General features: G+C 49.2%; 1 protein-coding gene across 1 annotated transcript in view; it reads left to right on the top strand.

Annotated features, from left to right (window-relative positions):
- Positions 1–14,041, top strand: part of C3H1orf94 (chromosome 3 C1orf94 homolog) — a 41,206-nt gene extending 27,165 nt beyond the window's left edge. The window contains 4 exon segments of the mRNA XM_070365331.1: positions 1,932–1,983; positions 1,986–2,008; positions 7,838–8,034; positions 13,966–14,041. Coding sequence (XP_070221432.1) covers positions 1,932–1,983; positions 1,986–2,008; positions 7,838–8,034; positions 13,966–14,041 — 348 coding nt within the window.
- The last annotated feature ends 1,858 nt before the right edge of the window (positions 14,042–15,899 follow it).

Below are 15,899 nucleotides of genomic sequence, written 5' to 3'. Positions count from 1 at the left end.
CCACGACTCCACAGAGAATCCCAGCTGCTTGGCACAAGGAACTCTGCTCCCAATTAAGGAGGGCGGGCACATGCAAAGAGGTCACAGCCTCAATTAAAGAAGAATGGATGTGTATTTCCCTTTGCTTGTGATTTCACAGAATTGCAATTTGAACAACTAGAAATCCCCTTCAAGTCATTGAGGGCGGCTCATGCTGATGAATACGGCATCATCTCCTGAAAACCCACCCCACGATGGAGCAGGGATGAGCGGCTCACATATCCTAAGGGTCGCCTCGTCCAGGGAGGTGTGGGGAGGACGGCGGCCCAGGAGAGTTGGCTGTGGAAAGCAGAGCGCTGATGGGGAGGTGGTAAAACAGAAGAGAGGCGCTTAGAATGTGGCCTTGGAGCCCACTGAGGCCTGGCCACAGGCAGGGCAGCCCCATCGGCTGACTTCCCTGTCCCAGTTCAGACCATGCCCGGGCTCACAGGCTGGTTGTGGGGGTAAGTGGGGCTGCCCTGGGCCTTAGAGCTTGAAGAAAAGGCAAGCCCGTGCACTGGATTCAAGCGATGGAGGGATTGGTGGATGTGGGGGAGGCCCGACCACGGTCAAGCACAGGTGCATGGGAGCAGAGAGCAAGGAAGGCCCTGAGAGGATGTGCACCCTAGGAGAGCTGGGGCGGGGGCCTTCCCCAGAACCCCACATCAGGGATTTGGAGCCTTTTATGAGCAGTCCAGGGGCTCCGAGGAAGTCATCAAGGGCAGGTCAGCCATCAGCGCTTTGATGACTGGCTCAGCTGAGTGCATGATGGAGGCAGCATCTCTGGTGTGGAATCTTCTGGAAAGACATATTCTGGTCTGAGGGGTGCTTTGGGTTTTGAGCCGAATCTTATGGATTAACTCTGGATTGGCAGGTAGGGGCAGCCTGGGCCTGGATGAGTCATGAGCCGACCCCACCCACAGCAGCAGTTCTGCTCTGTGTGTGTATGTGTGTGTGTGTGTGTGTGTGTGTGTGCACGCACGCGCACGCACAGGGACACCCTAGGCCACTCTGGACAGAGTTGTGAATAAAATTTCTACTTATGGCTGGGCTGAGCTGCCAGGCAGCTTCTTCAAGTGGCGGGAGCAGTGGGGATGGGGGGAGACAGTGAGAGATGGTAAGAGTACCTAGCACTGGCAGAATCCTTACTACATGCTGGGTGCTATTCTGGGCCCTTTAGATGGATTAGCTCATGTATCTTCACAACAGTCTTTATCATCAGGTACAGACACAGGTATACATGTGTGCAGGTAGACACCCAGCAACAGAGACCCAGACTAACACATTGGGTTCACAGTCACACGTTTGTACACAGAAACACGTGGCTGCAGACACAGATGGAAGCACACGCCAGTGTGTTTAAATAAACATGAGGCAACCTAGCACACTCGACACAGATGGCCTCAGGCACCTCACGCCTTGGGGCAGGAATGGGGTTTGGCGAAGGGCACTTAGAAAAGGGGCATAGACACCAACAGAGATAATCTGGCTGCCTTCACAGGCTTTGCAGGCTTAAACACACATAATTTCAGAGACAAGGGAAAAGAGGCTCAGAGAGGTGAAGTGATTTGCCCAAGGTCACACAGTCTAAGGAGCAGATCTGGATTTCAAAAGACAGCAGGTCCCTAAAGCTCATGTCTTACATATTCAATCAAAAGGCTGTGAATCCTGCTAACCAGGAGCTCCCTGTGTGGTGTGAGGCATGCCAGCTCAACCTGACTCCAGCTGGACTAAGCAACTGGGGGGTGTGGTGGGGGGGGCGGGGCAGGGGGTCTGGCCAGCAGTGTGGTGGGATGGACTCTTCTATGTCTGGAGATCCAGGCGAGGGAGCTGGAAGCTGAGTTGAGTGGCTGCCATTCTCTGGCAGGGAGCCTATCACCCCATGGCACTGAGTCCCTCCTTTCTCTCCCTAGGGCCTGTACCCTCAGCGGGCAGCCAGGATGCCCTACCAGCAGACCCTGCACCCCAGCTGGGGTGTTACTCCAGACAGGTGAGTCGATGACCTCCTCACCTCTGTCCCAGCCCATGGAGGCCTTCAGGTCAGAAGGATGTCTGTCCCCCTGTCTTTGTCCAGCTGGTCACCAGCCACGCTTTGACCCCAGAGTACAGACACAAGTATCAAAATGCATGGTCCCCAGGAGACAATGCTGGCTGGCACTTACAGCGCCCTTACTGTGCGCCAGGCCCTTCTCTACGGGTCTTATCTGCATTCGTTTAATCCTCAGAACCACCCTACGAGGTAGAGTCAAGATGAGGAAATGGAGACACAGAAAGATGAAATAATTTGCCTGAGGTTATGAAGTTAACACCTAAGTTAGCTTTTGCTGTGGCAACAAACAGCCTCAATGTCTCAGAGGCTTTAAGCAATGCAATGTTTAATTTTTACCCAAAGGTCTACAGGTTGACTGAGTGGCACCAGGGTTGGGTTCAAGCTTTTTTAATTGTCACACTCTGGGCCCAGGCTGAAGATTGCTTTTGCGCTTGCCATGCTGGATGGGGGGAGTGTGGGAGGGCTCAGAGCTGGGATGTGGTCATGTTTGCCCACCATCTGTCAGAGCAGATCACACGGCCTGGCCCAGCCTCACTTGGGCTGGGAGTCATAGCCCTCCCATGGTTTCCTCAGTTAAAATACAAGACACTTCAGTTCAGTTCAGTCGCTCAGTCGTGTCCGACTCTTTGCAACCGCATGAATTGCAGCTCGCCAGGCCCCCCTGTCCAAAACTCCCGGAGTTCACTCAAACTCACGTCCATTGAGTCAGTGATGCCATTCAGCCATCTTATCCTCTGTTGTCCCCTTCTCCTCCTGCCCCCAATCCCTCCCAGCATCAGGGTCTTTTCCAATGAGTCAACTCTTCGCATGAGGTGGCCAAAGTACTGGAGTTTCAGCTTTAGCATCATTCCTTCCAATAAACACCCAGGGCTGATCTCCTTTAGAATGGACTGGTTGGATCTCCTTGCAGTCCAAGGGACTCTCAAGAGTCTTCTCCAACACCACAGTTCAAAAGCATCAATTCTTCGGCACTCAGCTTTCTTCACAGTCCAACTCTCACATCCATACATGACCACAGGAAAAACCATAGCCTTGACTAGACAGACCTTTGTTGGCAAAGTAATGTCTCTGCTTTTGAATATGCTGTCTAGGTTGGTCATAACTTTCCTTCCAAGGAGTAAGCGTCTTTTAATTTCATGGCTGCAATCACCATCTGCAGTGATTTGGGAGCCCCCAAAAATAAAGTCTGACACTGTTTCCACTTTTTTCCCAATCTATTTCCCATGAAGTGATGGGACCAGATGCCATGATCTTCGTTTTCTGAATGTTGAGCTTTAAGCCAACTTTTTCACTCTCCTCTTTCACTTTCATCAAGAGGCTCTTTAGTTCTTCTTCACTTTCTGCCATAAGGGTGGTGTCATCTGCATATCTGAGGTTATTGATATTTCTCCCGGAAATCTTGATTTCCGCTTGTGCTTCTTCCAGCCCAGCGTTTCTCATGATGTACTCTGCATAGAAGTTAAATAAGCAGGGTGACGTACTCCTTTTCCTATTTGGAACCAGTCTGTTATTCCATGTCCAGTTCAAACTGTTGCTTCCTGACCTGCATATAGGTTTCTCAAGAGGCAGGTCAGGTGGTCTGGTATTCCCATCTCTTTCAGAATTTTCCACAGCTTATTGTGATCCACACAGTCAAAGGCTTTGGCATAGTCGATAAAGCAGAAATAGATGTTTCTCTGGAACTCTCTTGCTTTTTCCATGGTCCAGCGGATGTTAGCAATTTGATCTCTGGTTCCTCTGCCTTTTCTAAAACCAGCTTGAACATCTGGAAGTTCATGGTTCATGTATTGCTGAAGCCTGGCTTGGAGAATTGTAAGCATTACTTTACTACCGTGTGAGATGAGTGCAATTGTGTGGTAGTTTGAGCATTCTTTGAAATTGCCTTTCTTTGGGAGTAGAATGAAAACTGACCTTTTCCAGTCCTGTGGCCACTGCTGAGTTTTCCAAATTTGCTGGCATATTGAGTGCAGCACTTTCACAGCATCATCTTTCAGGATTTGAAATAGCTCCACTGGAATTCCATCACCTCCACCAGCTTTGTTCGTAGTGATGCTTTCTAAGGCCCACTTGACTTTACATTCCAGGATGTCTGGCTCTAGGTGAGTGATCACACCATCGTGATTATCTGGGTCATGAAGATCTTTTTTGAATAGTTCTGTGTATTCATGACACCTCTTCTTAATATCTTCTGCTTCTGTTAGGTCCATACCATTTCTGTCCTTTATCGAGCCCATCTTTGCATGAAATGTTCCCTTGGTATCTCTAATTTTCTTGAAGAGATCTCTAGTCTTTCCCATTCTGTTGTTTTCCTCTATTTCTTTGCATTGATTGCTGAAGAAGGCTTTCTTATCTCTCCTTGCTATTCTTTGGAACTCTGCATTCAGATGCTTATATCTTTCCTTTTGTCCTTTGCTTTCCACTTCTCTTCTTTTCACAGCTATTTGTAAAGGCCTCCTCAGACAGCCATTTTGCTTTTTTACATTTCTTTTTCTTGGGGATGGTCTTGATCCCTGTCTCCTGTACAATGTCAGGAACCTCTGTCCATAGTTCATCAGGCACTCTATCAGATCTAGTCCCTTAAATATATTTCTCCTTTCCACTGTATAATCATAAGGGATTTGATTTAGGTCATACCTGAATGGTCTAGTGCTTTAGTTAAATTTAAATCCAGGTAAATGGTGAATAAAATTTTAGTAGAGTTGTGTCCCAAATACTGCATGGACCATACTTAAACTAAAAATATTTTACTGTTATCTTAAATTCAAATTTAACTGGGTGTTACCTATTTTTGTTAGCTAAATCTGAACCCCCTACTCCCATGGGTAGGTTGGGGGTCGACATCTGCTTGACAGTAACACAATGGCAGGTTGGGGTTTGACCTTGAGCCAGCTGGCTTCAGGGCCCATGTTCCCAGTAACTGTGGCTTACTGCCTCTTGTACACAGATTCATAAAAATATAGTATCAAAGTAAACAGCAGAGGGACTTCCCTGGCAATCTGGTGGTTAAGACTTCATCTTCCAATGCAGGGGATGTGGGTTCAATTCCCGGTCCGGGAGCTAAGATTTCATGTGCCTTGTGGCCAAAAAAAAAAAAAAAACAAAACACAAACAGACACAATATGGTAACAAAATCAATAAAGACTTTTAAAATGGCCCACATCAAAAAGATCTTTTAAAAAATCAAGCATCAGAAATGAAAATACAAACACACACCCAGACACAAATAAAGATGTGTTTATATACATACATGCCACTGGGCTGGATGTGCGTGGGCCTGAGCACACACAGGCAACACAAAAGAGCACTTCCAGAGAGTCTGAGTATCTTGGATGAGGGTGGGGTGTGAGGAGAAGAGCTGAGAACAGGCTACATTCTCAGTCTGGCTTGCACACTGCCCCCCGCAGCACACACACCCAGGTGAACAGAGCCCACCCTCAAACCCACGGACTCCTCGGCCTCTCCTCTCTCCCCAGGTAGCCCTACCCTTTCTCTTCAAGCTGCACCTCTGCCCTGAAGGATGTTAGAATGTTCTAGAAGATAGAGAAGGGACTATAAGTATGGGTCCCTTTATCACGTGGGCCAGGGCTGCTCTTTCAGCAGTAGGAGCTTTGCATCCTCAGATGAAGTCGCGAGGGGAGGCAGTTAGGCTCACAGAATCCCCATCTCATCCCCTCCACCCCACGAGCAGTGATTCTGTCCACCTAGCTCCTCAGCAAATGCTTTTAGACAAAGTTATGTATGTGCATATATCTGAACCAGTAACGTTAGAAATCTGGTATAAGATTTTCATCACCTTAGAGGCACTCACTGTGACTGGTTTCTTAGGTGTCCTTCTGGTGATATCTGTCTGTATAGGCATTTTTATATGAATGTGGCATGCTGGGCACACTGCTGTATCATTGCTTTTGTCAGCAAAGAGTGTGTCTTGGAAATGGTTCCCGAGCCCTCTACACAGCTCTGGTTTATGGTTTTTATCAGTGACATGTAGCTAGGGTACGGTTTTGAGTGAAGCTTGTGTCAGCTCTAAGACCCACATCTTCTTTTTCATGTCTGTTTCCTCTCAAGTCCAGATCTGGGACTCCCACCCCCTACATTGGAAAAACCAGTTTTGTTTTGTTTTTTTCTGCTGCGCCAACCCTTGGGCGTCTGTCCTGGGAGGTCCCTTCCTGGGTTCTCTCTGTGAGCTCTTAGCACTTTATGACCTTCAGCTCATCCTCTTGGGGGCTTGGCACCCACATCCAGCGTCACTGGATCCTATCTGTTCACTGGGGGAAGGATGGGGAGGGCCAGGAAGGATGGGCCCAGACTTCTAGAAGGAGCGAGTATAGTGGTGGAGTCGAGGGACTCGGGGACTCTGACAAAACTCGGACACTTGAAACACTTACTAAGCAAGTTACTTAATTTCTCTGAGCTTCGGTTTCCTCGTACCTAAAATGGGAATCCTAATGGTCCTACCTCACGGGGGCTGTTCGGAGTTTAAATGAGAGAATCCACATGAAGGGCCTGGCACACCTTTATTATCACTTAATGACCACTAGGCTTTATCATCTTTTTAAATTGGATAAGGGTGTGCAGGGTGAGAGCAGGCAGTCAGTATGCTGAACAGATGAGCAGCTTGGACCCCACTCTGGCTGTGAAAGTGGAAATCCAAGAATTTCCCTGGTTTTGACCAAAACGCTCAGGAAGATGGATATCAGCTCCACATAAGACATTTGGAGCTGTCAGTGGTAGAATACAGTGCTCGCAGTGTAAAGAGCTCCCCATCATTTTAGGTATTCAAGTGGACATTGGTCTTTTCTTTCCTCCATCCACCTCCTCTTTCCTTCTTTACTTTTTTTACTTATTCACTTAACACATGTTTATTGAGCAGCTGCTATGTGACAGGCACAGGCTTAGGGCTGAGGATAAATCAGTAAATGAGACAGATGGGGCCCCTGCCTTGCCAAGAAGACAGTGGGAGCCCTGCTTCTTGGTGAGTCTGATCCTGGTGGTCTCAGGAACCCAGTGAGTTCCTACTTTTCTCTAGGGTTTGAGCTGAATCCCATTTTCCCTCTTTGGCATTTCTCTTGCACTCACACTGTCCACTAATGTAACCAGCAGCCATGTGTGGCTATTTACGTTGAAACCAACTAAAATTAACTAACATTTAAAATTCAGCCCCACTAGCCCCATTTCAAGTGCTCAGTAGCCACATTTATGTCTGCTGGGTACCATATTGGGTTGTACCCAGTGGAGACCCAGAAGATTTCCATCATCCATCATGAGAATTTCCACTGGGCAGGGCTGTCTCAGGCTTGGGGGTCTGTTGAGATCCTGAGCTAGAAGCCAGGGATGTGCACATCTCCACAGCCTTGACTGAGATTGTAAACGACAAGGAACCAGGGGCTTCTGAGATGTTATTGACTCAGGGAAAGTTAGGAGACAGGGGAGAGAAACAATAATGGAAATGATATTCATTGGTTATGCGCCAGTCTCTCTACTTATATCAACTGACTCAGTCCCCATACTAATGGACATAGTGTTTGCCCATTTTATGGATCAGGAAACTGAGGCTCGGATAAATTAAATACCTTGCTGGTCTCCCATAAAGAAGCTGAGCCCTGTGCTTTTCCCAGTCTAACACAGTGTCTTCTGTGTGCCCCACAGTGACTGAGGGGCCACAGGGGCTGAGGGGTGGGACCTGGGGTTTGGGTCAGGGCTGGGGGACTGTGATGTTTAGAGGCAGCAGGCTCTGCTGCACTCAGCGCCTCTCTCCTCTCGGCCCTGCAGGTGACGCCATACAACCCCCAGCAGATGGGACAACAGATTTTCCGCTCTTCCTACACCCCCCTGATGAGCTACATCCCCTTCGTCCAGCCCAACTATCCGTACCCTCAGAGGACACCTCAGAAGCTGGCCAGCAACCCCCGAGACCCTTCCCCCATGGCAGGAGATGGGCCGCAGTACCTCTTCCCCCCGGCATACGGGTGAGTCCTCAGCCCGTGCCGGAAGCCCACCTGCCTTCCCGAAAGCTGCTGGAGAGGGGAGGTGGCGCTCTGGGCCCCACTGGGCTTCCTTGTTACGTATGTTCCCTGGCGGGGAGGAGGGGAGACCCCAGGCCTGTGTTCAGAGGCTGTGTGTGTGCTGGACGGAGCAGGTGTGGAGGTGAGCCTGGTGGGCCCCCTTTGGGGCCCAGGCTGGGGCCGGAGTCCTCAGTCTGGTGCAGAAAGGCAGCTGTGTCTCCACAGCAGGCGGCAGGCGCTGGAACTGGACGCATATGCCCTTCCCCATTTGCCTGGTGTCCAGCAGGCTATGGCCAGGTAATCTCCTTACAGCTCTTTCCCCAACTTACCGCGTCCGGAACTGCTTGGCAGGCTCATCTCTCCAACAGCCCGTGAGTTCGCAAGTGGCCCTGTTGAAGCTTCTCCCATAGCTTATCGGACTGCTCTCACTTTCCCCCCAAACTACCCCAAACAGCAGAGGAGAGGGTCTTAGCAGCCAAGAGCCAACACAAACTCAACCTTTTTCTCTGACAATTCCACAGAAACTACATGCCAGTCAGTATGAAATTTGTGTTTGTTGTTTTAACACAACACAGCTGCTCATTTCCGCCCACCAAACCTTCACTTCTGTGAGGCAGGTGGGCCCAGGTCAGTCCTGAGACTCCAGTCCTGGGCGCCCCCCGGAGAACGTGCATCCCCGTGTGCAGGGAATCTGTGCCCCACTTTAAGAACTTCCCTTTACGGAGTTGGGGCCAGACTCCCCAGCCTGACAAGGATTCCCTTCCTCCCCCTCCCTGTCAGGTCAACGGGTGTTTCCCGGACTCTGATGCTTTCAATCAGTGTTCCCCCTGAACTCTTGTTGTAGAGGATAAATCCTGGAAAGAGGTTTCCATAGTCACATCTGTTTGGAATAAGAAAGGTAGAAACAAAGATAAAAAGATTTCTCAACTGCTGGAATTCACAGATTACTTAATTTACCAGGGTGCATGGAGAACATTCAAAAAGGTGATGGTCAATAGTGCCAGTTGAACATGAAACCCATGACTGTGACCTCTTCTTTCTTCTTATTCTTCCCCTCCGCCCTCCCCTCCCCTCTGGCCTCCCTCCCTTCTCTCCCTCCCTTCCTTCCATCCTTCCATCCCTTTTCTCCTCCCCTTTTCTCATTTCACGGTGTGTTCCACCATCACACCTGGGGAAGCGCTGTGTCGGTCGACGCACGTAGTGATGATGAACTTAGCCTGTGGGGCCCGTCGATGAATAGGACATGGCTCGTTCCTTCAGAGATGAGAATGGACGAGGAGGGGGCACAGTGATGTTAGTGCCATGACAAAGTGCCATCAAAGTGGCCCAGGGACAGAGGGAAGGTCCCTGCTGGGTGGGCAGTGAGGGCTGGAGGATGGGCAGGGGGCAGCAACCTGGAGACTCAGGCCCTCGCGTGGGAGGTCGCATGGCAGACTTGAGACCTGGGGAATAAAGGCACCCGGCTGAGGTATGAGATTTACCCCTTGCATGAGATGGAAAATAAGAAAAGGAAGGCCAGACTTGGATTATTAAAAGCTCTGACTGGTAGGCCTGGGAGTCCGATGCAGAGCTGTGAATGCTGGAATGAATTGATGGGCCAGAGGGGAGAGAGATGGGGGATGAGAGGTGACTACAGGGTCTGTAAGAGAGGTGAGAGTAGATGAGATTGAAGAGGGCAGACAGCCCACCTGTAGGCTGGCAGATGCCCCTTCCGTGCTGTAACTCTGGGCTCAGGGGAAGAGAGACTTGCTGCAGAACCGGCCATGCTGAAGGGTGGCGTGGTCCCACGGTCTCGTTGGTCAGCTCTTGGGAAGCACTGGTGGGGAGCAGAAAGAGGGAGGGTGGAGCCCTGGTCTCGAGCTGTCTTCAGAGAGACAGGAAAGGGAGGAGACTGAGGAAGGAGCAGCCTTAGAAGCGGGCAGGAGCTGGGGGCCAGCTGGGGACATTGTGGGCAAAGGAGAGAAAAGGGAGGTACAGCGGTCAGCAGGCTGGAGGGGTGGCTGAGAGGTAGGCTGGAAAGAAAGTGGGGTCAGAAAGGTGAGGCGAGGAGTGCAGGCCTACATCCCTCAAAGGGATGGTTCATTTATTCAAAAAACTATCTGTGGCCTCCTGCGTGTGCCTGGCTGGCTCTAGGCATGGGTTACTGCAGTGAACAAGACCAGCGAGTTTCCTTCTGTCATTCCAGGAAGATCAATAGACAATGCAGAAATAAACAAGCATCATACATGCCAGGTGCAGGGAAAAGGGGGAGATCTGAGTGAAACGAGAGAATGAACCATGTGCATATATAGTTGATAAGCACTCTGGGCAGAAAGGATAGAAAGTGCAGTGGCCATGAGATGGGAAATGCAGCTGGAGCACACTTGGTGGGGGAGAGAGGGGGGCGGATTTGAAATCAGAGTAGGGGCTGGCCCAGACTAGAGAGGGTCTGCGAGGCCAGGTAGGAAAGAGATGTGGGTGGCCACGAGTGCTCTAATTCTCTGTGTAAGAAGATGACATGGGCCAGTGTACAAAGAGAGGGCTGTGGAGTAAGAGCTGATGGAGGGGACCAGGCTGGGCGCCTTTATAGCTGCCCAAGCAAGAGGTGCTGGAGGCGTAGATGAGGCAGTAACCCTGGAAAGGAGGCGAGAAAAATCTGAAATGTTTATTTTCTTGGTAGAATTGATGGGACTTGATGGTTGGATGTAGAATAAGGAAGAGAGAAGTCAAGTGTGATTCCTAGTTCTGTTTGTTTTAACTGTGCTATTTTATTTATTTTTAATTGGTGGAAAATTGCTTTACAATTTTGTGTTGGTTTCCGCTGTATAACAACACGAATCAGTCATACTTATATATATATGTGTCTTTATATATATATATATGTCTACATATGTATATATATCTACATCCCTTCCCTCCCTCTCTTCCCTCTCCTTCCCTCATCTCACCCCTCTAGGTCATCACAGAGCTCCAGGCTGGGCTCCCTTTGTTATTTAGCAACTTCCCACTATTTCTTTTACACATGATAGTGAGCAAGTAGCATTGATTTGTAGGTTTTTGACTTGAGTGTCTGGATAAGTGGCAGTACCAAAGTCCAGATGATGAGAGCACGGGCCCCTTGATCAAGAATTTGGTTTTTGCATATGTGAAATTTTTAAAAATAGTTTTATTTATGTATGTCTTTGTTTTTGGCTGTGCTGGGTCTTCACTGCTGCGTGGGCTTTTTCTCTGGTTGCGGCGAGCAGGGCTACTGTCTGTTGTGGTGCACAGGTTTCTCATTGTGGGAGCTTCTCTTGTTGCACAGCACAGACTCTAAGTGCACGGGCTTCAGTAGTTCACAGCCAGTGGCTCCACTGAACCACCAGGGAAGCTCTGCTTATGTGAAATTTGAGATGCCCATTAGATACAGGAGTGGAGCTGTCGATGGGCAGGTGGGTGTCTGAGTCTGAGGCTCAGGGGAGAAGTGGTGGCTGATAATATAAATTTGGGGATCATTAGCATATAGATGATGTTTAGACACATGGGGTGGGACAAGATCGCCCAGGAGCACATGTACAGAGAGAAGAAGAGAAGCCCAAGGACCGAACCCTGGGCCTCCCAACATGTAGAGAGGTTGTGGAGATGGGAAGGCACAAGCAAAGGATCTAAGAGACGGGAGGAAAACAGGAGAGTGTGAAGTGGAGGGAGCCAGAGGAAGAGATGGAGGGATGACCGTATGGCAAGAAAACCTGGGCACCACAGGGTGGGGCAGAGGGAGCCCTGGGCTCAGGGGTGGTGTTGGGGGTTACTAGTCGTGCTGGATGGAATAAGGTCCAGAAGACGCTGTCCTGGGCAGGGAGGGGTACAAGGGCCTAGGTGGAGAGAGTTTAGTTTGGGAGCAAGGAGGGTCAGTGTTTCCTCTGATTCAGGAGCAAAGAAGAGACCAAGAGACCAAACTATATATGATGGGATAGGAAGGAGCAGGTGGCCTCAGTGTTCTCAGGGAAGGAGGAGGGGAGCCCTTCCTGACCTCTGCTAAGTCCAGGATCACCATACAATATATCTTTCAAGCAGTAATAAGCTTAAGAGTCAAAAGAATGCAAATAATAATTGCACTGGGAATACCAGTGGAGAAACTGTCCCAGGCAAACCAAGACCTTTCAACCGTGCTCGAGAGGCAGTTCAAGCTCCTCCCCTTCCTCCAGCAAGCACTCCTGAATAACTATAGTCCACATGGATTAGCCCTTTTCCGGGCTCTCTAGGGTACGTCCTGTCCAGAGCATGCCCTTGGCCGCTGACCCCATCAGAGCTTTTCAACCGGAAGGTCTCAGATGTGTGGGGTGTGGCAACAGATACGAGGTGTGTTATAACTAATTTATTGCTGGTAATTATTAAATACTCAAATATGGGTTATGGCCTTTATTTTACAAACCAGAGTGGAATTCAGAGTATCCTTATAGTAGCATCACTTCCAATAATTTCTTTTCCAATATGATTTTTGAAAAAGAGAAAAAGAAACGAGGTTACGCTTATCCGGCACCCTACCTCGTGCCAGATCCTTGACTGAGTGCTGAGTGTAGAATGTGTAGACAGTGTCTATTTTAGTGAGAAGAGATGCGGAGAAGAGATGCGGATACCCCAAATCCTCGGTTGCCCACGGCTGCTCGCTGTGAGCGACGGATACCGGCGCCAGCTGAGGCGTTACAGATTAATGCGCCGGTTTGCCCCCGTCGTTTCTCTCCTCTTCTGCCCCACCCCCACCCCCGCCCCCGCTCCTTTTTTGATTCATCAGTTCATGGGAGGGCGTCATGAACGTCATGAGCATCTTCTGTAATATGCATCTGCCCAGCTGAAAAGCGACTGAGAATCCCTGGATTAGACTAAATCTAGCCATTTGCTCTGCTGTGATTTGTCTTGAGCTCTGTTCCATTCATTCAAAGTATCCTAGCAGATGGGGAAAGAAATTGCAATAGGATACCAGAAGTGTGAGTAAATGATTCCATCTGGAGAGGTCAGCGAAGGCTTCACAGAGAAGATGGCTTTCGAACTCTCTTCCAAAGTATGACTAGCAGTGTGCCAGGAGAAAAGGCAGAAGAGTATGTATTTCTGTTCTTGGAGGTCGAGGCTCAGGTCTTCTCGGCTCTTCCTTCCCTGAGGGTCTAGCAACGCTGCGGGCAGTCAGGGGTGCCTCCGTGCTTTCTTGCCAGATTGGGGTTGAAATGCAGGGCCTGATTGAACCTGGTGCTGAGAAGGGGATCAGGAGCCCTGGGGTGGTCGGATTCTGAAATCTCACCCTGGGACGTGGGTCTGAGTTCTCTGATGTTGTGAAATTTCTTGAGGGACACACAAGATCCTCTAAGGCAGGTAAAGGGGCTATAGGCCCACAGGAAAGGTGCGCCAATCCAGAGAGGCTTCCTAGTCTGTGGACCTGGATACGGAGAGAGCATAGGCTGGACAGAGTCCCTACAGGCTGCCAGGGCCTTCCTGACCTAAGGGAGTGGCAGAAGGAGCTCTTTGTTGTCTTCCAATAATATCATTTCAATATTTTATTTTCTCAGAGCCAAAGCTTTTTGTATTACTGCTAAAGCTTTCAGTTTCTAAGCCTGTCATGATCTTCCCAGTCTTTGACAGCCCCCACATTAACATATTACTTTGCCTAATATCACCACCAACATCAGGAATTCTGTCACAATGCCTTTTTTCTCTTCTGAGTTTTTAAAAATGTATTTGGCCGCGCTGGGTCTTAGTTGCGACACGCAGGCAGAATCTTCATTGCCACACGTAGGCTCCTTAGTTGTGGCATGGAAACTTAGTGGCGGCACGTGTGCTCTGGCTCCTTGGCCAGGGATTGAACCCGAGCCCCTTCACTGGGAGGGTGTCTTAACCACTGGACCACCAGGGAAGTCCCATCACGATGTCCTTTTCTTCCTCCTCCAGGTTTGGCTCAACGTCCGGTGGGTCCCTGATGAACAGCCCCTACTTTTCCTCCAGTGGGAATGGCATAAATTTTTAGATCTCCTCCTTACCTCCCTCCTCCCACCTTAGCCCCTGGAGCAGGGCTAATGGCTCTGGAATTCTGGATTCTGCAGCAGCTTGGTATGAAGTTTGGAAAGCCAAGGTTCCGACCAGGTCACAGACAGAAAACAGCAAGGCCAGATGCATCTATGGACCAACACTCATACACGCACACAGTCCGCCCTCACGCAAACTGCGGACCACACGCTCCCCCCTGGGATTCATACTCACTTGCTCATCCACGCATGCATCTGTATTTAGCTAACATGAGTGATTTTTGTTTTTGTTGTTGTTGGTAAAATAGAAGTAAGACACTTAATTTTAGAAAGTTTGTATTTTCTGATAAAAGTATGAGCTGCTTGACATAGAGTGTGCCTGTTTATTTTCTGTAATGCTCCGTGTAATTATCACTGCTCCTTCCCCTGCCACCCACCCCGGGAGACTCAAAGTTTACTGAGGACACGGGCTACCATCCTCCAAATGCTTCTCTGTAAATGAGGGACCCCAGGGACCGTACACTTGAGGGCTTACCTATTCTTTTGTGTGTGATCCACTCACTTCTCAACAGCCCAGTTTAAGCATCTCAGGAATGGATGAAGAAGAAGGGCATCTTGCTGTGCCCTGTCCAGGTGACTACTTACAGAAAAGGCTCTCTTGGATACGAGATGGGAAAATGTGTCCTGAAAATCAGTTCTAAAAGTAATCCTGAATATCGTGATAGACAAGATGATATCTGATGATTGTAGATCAATGCTGAACTAGAGGTCAGTCTCAGAACTGCCCCTCATGGCAATGTCCCTGGATCATTCTCAATGAGCTGTTATCAGTGACTTGGATAGGAACGCTGAAAGCATATGGATCACGTGGATGGAAGGCACAAATCTGAGAAGAGGAGGGGTCCTGAGTCAGTGACACGCATATACTTTAACTCTCCTATTCTATACCCTTGGCAGGTACCATTAGGCTGTTCCTCTGAGCCTGGACAAAGCCACAGGACCATTCTCCCTGTGGTGGTCCAGGCAGCCATCACTGATCAGGGATGGTCTATGAAATGAACTATTCTTTGGCAAACCATCATAAGATGAAATTAAATAGAGGGTTAATGTAAGGACCTCCACCTCTTGGGTTCAAAAATTGATCCACGTACATGCAGATGGACCAACATTGTCAGTCCTAAGTTGCCCTGTTACCAGTCCTAATACTCACCCGAGAGCTTGGCCTCTCCTTGGCTGAGGTCAGTGAGGCCAGGTCTGGGGGACGTTAGGAGCCCAGTCCCGATTGCAGTGAGAGGCTAAGGATATGCAAGTCACCAATGTCTCAGGATGGGCTGAAGTCCAGGATTCACAAGAGCATTTCTCTTGCCTTCACTGTGTGACACAGCTGACCTTCCTTCCTGGGTTCCTGGAAGTCAATTTCTTTTCCAGGCACCACTCAGCGACTAAATAACAGTAATAACAAGGAGACTAAGAACATTTATACCAACTCCATTCTCAATGAAACAAAGAGAAGCCAGCAATTGTATCTGCTATGTGCAGAGGCAGAAGTAGGGTAGAGTAATGGTGAATGCCTTAGCGGAGAAGCGAAAGATCCAATCAACAAGAAGCAAACCATTTCCCGCTGCTGAGCCTGAACAGAGATGAAAGCAAGGGGCTGATACATAATAAGAGGTATCTCCTATCCTGGCCCCACAAAGCCAGGGGCCACAGACAGTTCTATAGGAGACAGGAGGCACTTTTTCTGGAGAAACATACAGAGCATGCATAAGGATTGTGGAGATGAGAGCACAGATAGAAGATGGGCATTAGGTGAAAGACATAGCCACAGCCAAAGCCAGCAGCTGCACTTTACCCAAGAGG

Source organism: Bos mutus, chromosome 3 (genome assembly GCF_027580195.1).
Source record: "Bos mutus isolate GX-2022 chromosome 3, NWIPB_WYAK_1.1, whole genome shotgun sequence".
Classification (NCBI taxonomy): domain Eukaryota; kingdom Metazoa; phylum Chordata; class Mammalia; order Artiodactyla; family Bovidae; genus Bos; species Bos mutus.
The sequence above is the reverse complement of the archived record's forward strand: the minus strand, read 5'-3'. Positions and strand labels throughout refer to the sequence as shown.